The 8,404-nt window shown below is 36.8% G+C and overlaps 1 protein-coding gene across 1 annotated transcript; it reads right to left on the bottom strand.

Moving 5' to 3' along the window:
* Positions 1 to 7,079: 7,079 nt before the first annotated feature.
* Positions 7,080 to 7,568, bottom strand: LOC109006741 (disease resistance protein RPV1-like). The gene has a single exon (XM_018986117.1). The coding sequence runs from the start codon at positions 7,566 to 7,568 to the stop codon at positions 7,080 to 7,082; it is 489 nt and encodes a 162-aa protein (XP_018841662.1).
* Between the last annotated feature and the right edge of the window lie 836 nt (positions 7,569 to 8,404).

Here is an 8,404-nt window from a genome sequence, read left to right as displayed (position 1 = left end):
GTTTTTGGGATCAAAGCTATATTGGTATGATTGATTTGTTTTAACAATTTACCACTCCTAAAGAAATTCTGCACTGCTTCCACCACCTCCTTTTTTATAATACTCCAGTAAAGCCGATAAAAAAGTGTTGTCATACCATCTGGGCCTGGTGCTTTGTGGTTCGGAATTTGTTTCAAAGCACTGTGAATTTCTTCCTCATTGGGTACTGCTTGGAGTTTCTCATTATCTTGGTCTGTAATTTGTTTCTCAAATAAATTCTCCAAATTTTCTGGGAAGCTTGGGTTTGTTGAAGTGTATATGGATCGAAAGTGGTTAATGAAAGCAGATTCAATAAGAATAGGATCCATAGACCAGTTACCTGGGCCCAACTTAATGGTGTCGATTGAGTTTCTCCTTCTTCTGATCGTTGTTGATAAGTGGAAAAATTTGGTGTTGAGATCTGTTGAAGTGAGCCACTTTATCCTTGATTTTTGACGCCACAATGATTCTTCATATTCTCTTTGTTTGTGAAGGTTGTGTTGTAGATATTTTTCCCTTTCCTGATTGAATTCGTCCATTGGCCTACTCTGAACCTCTAGCAGCTCTGCTTCCAGGTTTTGGATATTTTTTTGAATGTGCCCAAAGTGATTTTTATTCCACAGCTTAAGAGCTTTTTTTGTTTCTTGAATTTTCCGACAAAGTATATATGCAGGATTGCCTTGAAAATATTTGCTCCATGCTTCTCGGATGATATTCTGACTGAGCGGCTCATGAATCCAAAATTCTTCAAATTTGAAGGATGAAACTGGTTTCTGGTTGTTGGTCGTGTATAGCATGAGTGGGTGATGATCCGAGGCTGACGACGCCAAATGCTGTAACGAGGCATCAGGAAAGAGTAGTCTCCAGTCTTGATTTGCTATCACTCTATCTAGTCTTTCTCTGATTAGTGCCAGTCCATTTCTATTATTCGACCATGTGTATTGTGGTCCAGAATAACCAATATCTATGAGACCATGTCTATTCATTAGAGCTTTGAGTCCTCGGTTGTGGTTATTCAGAATTGGACGTCCACCATGCTTCTCTTGTTGGTTTAGCACATCATTGAAATCCCCCATACATATCCAAGGACCTTTAAAAGCTTGTTGTACTGAGTCCAGATGACTCCAAAAGTTTTCTTTGAGACTTTGTTGCATAGGTGCATAGACATAGGTAATTAACCATGGATGGTGGGAAGGATCCGAATACAACAAAATAGAAATTGCATTCATATTAATATGAACCGGTTCCATATCTATACCCGGTCTCCACATTAGTAAAAGTCCCCCTTTTTTACAGACTGCTGGAAAGCTTACAAAATGGTGGAAACCTATTCTATTTACAATAGCTATAGTGTGTTCATCCGACACCATGGTTTCCGACAAAAAAACTACATCCGGGTTAAACTTTTTAATATTAGCCCTTATATTTCTGATTGCTTTGGGGCGGGCTATACCCCTGCAATTCCAAGCCATTGTCCTCATTTGAATGGGGGAGGCATCTTGAAGCTTGCCTCTTCAGCTTGTTTGGACTTCCCAGGAAGGAGGGGTGTTGGTCTGCTGTAAGGAGTCTTGCGTGCTTTGCTTTTATTTTTGGATTTTCCCAATTTGCCAGACTGCATTTCCAATAGGGTAGTAGCCTTCGATGATTCTTCCACAGTTAATTCAACAATCTGTTCATCTTCTTTTTCCATCATTTCAATTTTAACTGTAACTTCCAGATTCTTTTTCTTAGGGGGCTGAGAATATTTCTCAATGATCAGATCACAACACCTCTTTTTTGAGCTTCTTTCTTTCCCAGTTAGAGTTAAGGATTTGCTAGTTTCCTTCTGACTATCAGACTGATTTCCAGGTAATGGGAGTGTTTTCAGATTTGGATAACTGGTTTGTGGCTCCACTGGTTTGGCTTGAGAGATGATGGGAGAGATAGATTGCAGGATTTGAGTTGGAGTTGTGGTGAAATATCTGAGAGAATTTTCCTGCATGGTTACGGTAACGCCAGTAGATGGTTCCTGTATGGTAGAGATGAGTTCACTCTGTGGTAAGGTTTCAATTGAAATTTGTGTGGATGAGGAACCTGTTGGATGGCTTCTCTGGAATTTGCCCCCCTCATTAACCTCATGGAGGGAGAGACCGGTTGTTGTGACTTTGTATTGATCTGGGAGATTTAAGAGTGAGTCTGGGCTAATTTCGTGAGGAATGTGATTCGGGGGAGGGGCCCAATTACTAGTAAATCCATGAGAGGAAGGCTGTTGAGATATTAAAGGGGAAAATTTGGAATTGGGCTCACCTAGTTGGGCCGCCAAAATTCTGCTGCATTCAGTTGAGGTTGTGGGCCCAAGTTTGCTGCTTTGAGTCTTAAATCCTTGCATGGCAGTGTATATTTGTCTCCATTGTGCTTTCCATGGAGTATACTGGCGTGCTGCTTGTGAACTAGATGATCTGTAGCTTGGAATTGACTGTTTGATACTTGCTGACTGATCAGAGATTTTATTCTCAAATCCTAAGGAAGTGAGTTTGGAGTTATTACTGCCAGCTTGTTGTGACACTTCTGAGTTGGAGGTTGGTTGTACAGTGTTTGCAATTAAAAAGGTTGGTGTCGACTGCAATAATTCCTTGGAACTGTAGCTGAACAGTGATGAGGATCGGAACCGCTGAGTTTCTGAAGATTGGCTCACCTGAGTTGGTTTCGACGGTGGAAAAAACTGATGGAGAGAGGGTGCATTTGCTTCTATGTCTTCGTTTCCCTTGCAGGTGAAATCACTTGGGTTTGAAAATTTGACTTTGTAGTTTTTCTGTTGAGCGTCGTCATAGATCATCAGCTCTTTTCCTTTTGTATTTTGCTCTGTGGATGTTGAGTCTGTGTTGGGATCATCTCCTTGTTTTCTGACATGTTCATGTTGACCAGCTGTTTGACAAAAGTTCTGAAAGGGATCCAGGCCAATGTATTCAGCCCTTAACCATGGCCCAAACACTAACTTAGTTGGGGGATGAACTTGAAAGCTACAAAAAATCTGGGAGTGTCCCAACCTCCCGCATGCATAACAAAAGTCAGATAATCGTTCGTATTTCAGGGCAATCCAAGTCTCTGTGTTAGCCCATCTGGGCATCATGAAGCCTTGTTTTAGTGGATATGTAACATCTATTTCTACCTTTAATCTGATGAATTTACGCCAGGCTACACCAAACATAGGATCTTCTTCTACATGTATCAATTTTCCAAGTGCATTTCCTAAATTGGTGGCATTTTTAACAGTCATATGATCTAGTGGAAGACCATGAATTTGCACATTGAAAGTAGAGTGTTTTAAGCTAACTTCTTGTAGTGTAGATCCAGGAGACCATGTTTTGAGAATAAGAAGATGACCTCTGAAATTCCAGGGAGCCTGATGCATAACTCTGAGCTTGTCTTGTGGAGTTTGGAATGTGAAGAGGAATGTGTTAACCTCGATATCTTCGATGATGAAAGTTTTAACAAAACTCCATGCTGATTTAATGTTTGCGTGAAAGGCTTGCTTGTTTAATGGTCTGTCTGCCACCAGTCTTCCTACAAGTACTGTTTCTGAAACTTTCTTTGCTGTTTCTGGTTCGGATTCCATATCCAAATCCTCCCAGTTTAATGCTTCTGTTTGCTTGATAAGAGTTTCCATGTCCATTTTCTTGCTTTGTAATCTGCACCTGTCTTGGATTTTGCTTGAAGATCAATCTAGCGATGTTTGATGACGGAGAGTGGAGGTTGGAGATGAAGTTTTGAGACGGAGAGACACTATATCGCGTGGAGAGACACTATATCACGTGGAGGTTGGTTTTGTCTCAATTTGATTGGCAATAAGCAGGAACTTCTGCTCTTTATGTTCTTTCTATTCAATAGCACTATATTTACAAAACTTAGATTCCATATGATTATCTCTGTAAGTTAATTTTCATGTTTTTATTTTCAAATTGGTAATCTATTGATATTGAAAAGTTTTTAAAATGTCAAAATTAGTGTCTGTTTTTCAAAATTAATTTTCATTCTTAACTATTCATAAGACAAAAACAGAAGAAAAAAAAAAAGAGATACTCATAAAAGTTGCCTATTTTTGAAATAGAATGAAGAGCAGTTCCATATAATTATTTTATTCTACCTATTCAATAGCACTGTATTGACAAGCAAAAAGTCTCAATCTTGGGATAAATAAAATGTATATAGTGTTATTTATTTCTTTTACTATACTTTAATATAAAAGATACTCAATATTTTTCTAGAGCATCTCATTTGTGAGAATGAAACAAATATACAATTAAAAGTGATGTTCTGTGCAATTCTTACCGTATTTTCTTCTAGTACATGGCGGACATCTTCATAAAACCATAATCTACTGCGTTTGCCAGGTTCTTTAGGTGATTCTTCGCGAACAAGTTCCCTACCCATTTCTTGCAGCAAGTCATGCATCTCCAATATGTTATGCTTATCAATAGTTATGAGGCACTTATCCACAAGTTTTCCTAAACCAATATCAGGAGAGAAACCACAATTGTCTAATATTTTAATGACATAATCTGCACGCTCTCCTTTGAAGAAACATGCAATATCAAGAAAAATATTCTTCTCATTCTCATGCAACCCATCATAACTTGTTCTTAATATTTTTTGAATATCTTGATGAGGAACCCTTCTGTAGTCATTCAAAGCACTTATCCATTCAGGTATACTTCTACCATATAGATCTGACCCGAGCACTTTTAAAGCTAGTGGAAGGCCTCCAGAATAATGTATAATATGTTTTGCAAGGTCTGCATATTCATCATTTGGTTTGTTTCTTTTGAAAGCATTCCAGCTAAAGAGCTCACAAGCTTCTTTTCGATCCAATCTCTTCATCTCATATGTTGAATCAACTTTATGATTAGTCAATAAACTCTGATCTCTTGTTGTTATGATGATTCTGCTTCCTAAACCAAACCAATCATGATCTCCAACTAATTTTTCCAATTGCTCCAATTGATCCACATCATCAATAACTAAAAGAATCCTTTTACATTGAAACCTCTCTTTTATCACATTGATGCCTTGGTCATCAGTGCTAACATTCAAACTTGAACCTCCTAAGATCTTAGAAAGAAGTGTCTCTTGCAGTCGGAGTAGACCGCGTTTACGATTTGAAGTTTCTCTAACATTTGGAAGAAAACAACTTGTTTCAAACTGATAAGCATTTAGATTATAGACTGCTTTGGCGATGGTAGTCTTCCCAATTCCACCAACTCCAAATATCCCTACCATGCGTATGTCCTTGATCTCAATACTTAATAGCAAATTGATATCTTGTACACGAGACTCTATTCCAACTGGATATTTGGCAACGTGCAACTCAGTATGATATATAATTTTTGAGTCCACCCATTGAACGATTTCATGAATAAATCTTGATTCATTCCTTTGAATAAAAACTTTAGCTGAGTTAGACATAATAAAAGCCATAGAAGCCATAGTCTAATAAAGAGTTTCTATTTTTTCTGTAATAAAATAACATTGGTAGGATACGAGATAGGTTAGGAATTAGCTTTCCACTTCCCAATCCTTTTATGGTTTGTTCACAATTCTTCTCATATTTTTCAATCAATTTCTATGCATTATTAACTTTATAAACGTTTTTATAATCCCATTCTCGAATCTAGTTATCCTCTTAATTGTTTTATAATCATTGCCTCATTTGCTTTCACAACTCCTCTAAACTCATCCCTCCTCTATCTCATCTAATTATTACAATTTTTCTAAATTTTCACACAAAATAAAATAAACAATTCAACTTTTTTCAAATCCAAAAAATAAAAAATAATATTAAAAAAATATGAAAAAAGATATTTGCAATCGTGATTTGTGCAACTGCCGCGTAATCACTTTGAAAAAAGTGAATAAAAACATGAGACTTATATGAAAAAATTAATTTTTTAATAATAAACCCTTCTCTTTTTCAAAGTGATTATGCGACGTTTATGCACTTCACAGTTATATGTGGAATTACTCAAAAAATATATTCTAACAATATTTTATTTAACTTTTAACTTTAATCTCAATTCATCTCATCTGCGAAAATAAATTACCAAAAACTAGATGTATTTCGGATTTTAATTTGTTTTTTTTTAAAGATGGGATTAATTGTCCCTTCTCACGAGCTTAATGTAGAGATCAGAAACTATATTTTAGTACCAAACCAAATTATAACTTGACCATAAACATGCGAGATAGTGTTGAATTGTGAAGATTCTTGAATGAAAGGCACAAGAGTTAGAAATACAGTACCCTTTAAAGAGAAACGAACACAAGCTGTTTGACACGATGTCTCACAAAGCGTGAGAGCATATTGAGAGCCTTTCACTATATATAATTACCGTACATATGTGTGAATTTAGAAATTATAGAGTAACGTTACAAATGAGGAAGAATAGGAAAGTATATGAGTTTCCATCTTTGTATTTAGCCGTTGGGTATCTTTGTTTCCATGTGTGGTTTTGTAGCCATTGGGTGACTTGTGTATGACTGGGTTTCCATGTGTGGCTGGGTTTCCATGTAAGGCTTAGTAGCCGTTGGTTTCTGAGTATTTTCAATAGTCTCCAGCAAACTGTGCCGAGATAGAAGGCCAAGTTTGGTGCGTAAAGGATAAAGCGCATGACGTTCAAGAGGCTTGGTGAAAATGTCTGCAAGTTGAGAAGAGGCCGGAATGTGCCGGGTATGAAGAAGACCAAGAGCAACACGTTCTCTTACATAGTGATAATCAATCTCAATATGCTTGCTTCGGGCATGGAAAACTGGATTGGCAGTCATATGTAGAGCACTGAGATTATCACAGAACAAAATAGGTGCCGCTGGAAGTGTAACACCAAGATCACGTAATAGAAATGAAATCCAAGTAATTTCTGCAGTGGTGCTCGCCATGGCTCGATATTCTGCTTCAGAGCTAGATCGGGATACGGTATTTTGTTTCCATGTGTGGTTTTGTAGCCGTTGGGTGACTTGTGTATGACTGGGTTTCCATGTGTGGCTGGGTTTCCATGTAAGGCTTAGTAGCCGTTGGTTTCTGAGTATTTTCAATACCCTTCCTTCTTTAAATGAAATCCAGACAACTTGGCCACTTCTTTTAGGGATTCCTTCCATTTCTGCATCTTCATATGATCATCCTTAAATCTGTCTTCATGTTTAGTCAATGCTTGTCCAAAACTCTTTCTCTGATGCCATACCTTCGACGGATCTACGAGGTAAAATATCGGTATAACAATTTGTTGTCTTGTTCTCTTACACTCAAGGATCTTCTTAAGCTCGGCCAAGCACCAAGTGGACGATGCATAATTTTCCGATAGCACAAGAATGGAAATCTTCGACTCTTCAATGGCTTTGAAAAGTGCTGGTGAAATTTCCTCTCCCCTTCTAAGCTGCTCATCTAAGTAGGTATTGATTCCCCTTTGATTCAAAGCATTGTGAAGGTGTGCAGTAAAGTTGTTGTGAGTATCTTCTCCTCTAAAACTCAAGAATACATCGTAAGTTGAAGGGGACGAGGAGGCGGCTCCGGAGGTGGCCATACATGGAAAAAAGGTCCTTGTGTATGTAAATCTGATTACTAGTTATTGGAGAAGGAATCTCCTTAAACCTTGAAGTCAATGCCGCGTTCCCCACAACACCTGTAATAGGAGATGAAAGTTGTAATACTATAGTGAATGCATTCCCATTTGCAATATTATATTAAAGGATTACACTTTGGTCAAAGAAAGCAGAGAAGCTTCTTGCCTTGCCTTGCCTTGTTACAAGAACATGCTGTCATGTGTAGGGAGCCCGTGGCACTTCTTTGGATTTCAGTACTTTATACTTGGAGTGCTGAAAGGGTGAAGGCAAAATTTTCTTTTTTAATATTTTTATTCATATTTTTTTAATATTTTTAAAAAATATATAAAAAAAATCGTTACATTAATAGTCACTTATTTAATCAGTAAGTAAAAAAATATATATATAAGAAAAAATTAAATACATGAACAGTCAAAATGAAGGGATAAAATGAGGCGACATAGTAGCATTAGTCTTATATTTATATGAATAATGTTAACTAAAGTCTTAAGAATGTGCAAGTTCTACGTACTTATTTTGAAAAAAAGTAAGATCTATTATTAAGAAAATGATTTTTCATATAAGTATTATATTTATTACTTTTTTCAAAAAAATTGCTCGAAATTTATATACTATAAAACTGTAAATATTATTTCTCCTTTCTAATATGCTCATGAATATAAATTGATAAATTGATTCCTATATATGTATCTTTATTTTATTACCATACCATGTTGATCTCTTCTTTGGCCAATCCATCGTCTGTGTTAGTGGGATTTCACAGTTGGAGTCCAAGTCTTGAAGAGGAATACAAGCA

This window comes from Juglans regia, chromosome 4, assembly GCF_001411555.2.
Source record: "Juglans regia cultivar Chandler chromosome 4, Walnut 2.0, whole genome shotgun sequence".
Classification (NCBI taxonomy): Eukaryota; Viridiplantae; Streptophyta; class Magnoliopsida; order Fagales; family Juglandaceae; genus Juglans; species Juglans regia.
The sequence above is the reverse complement of the archived record's forward strand: the minus strand, read 5'-3'. Positions and strand labels throughout refer to the sequence as shown.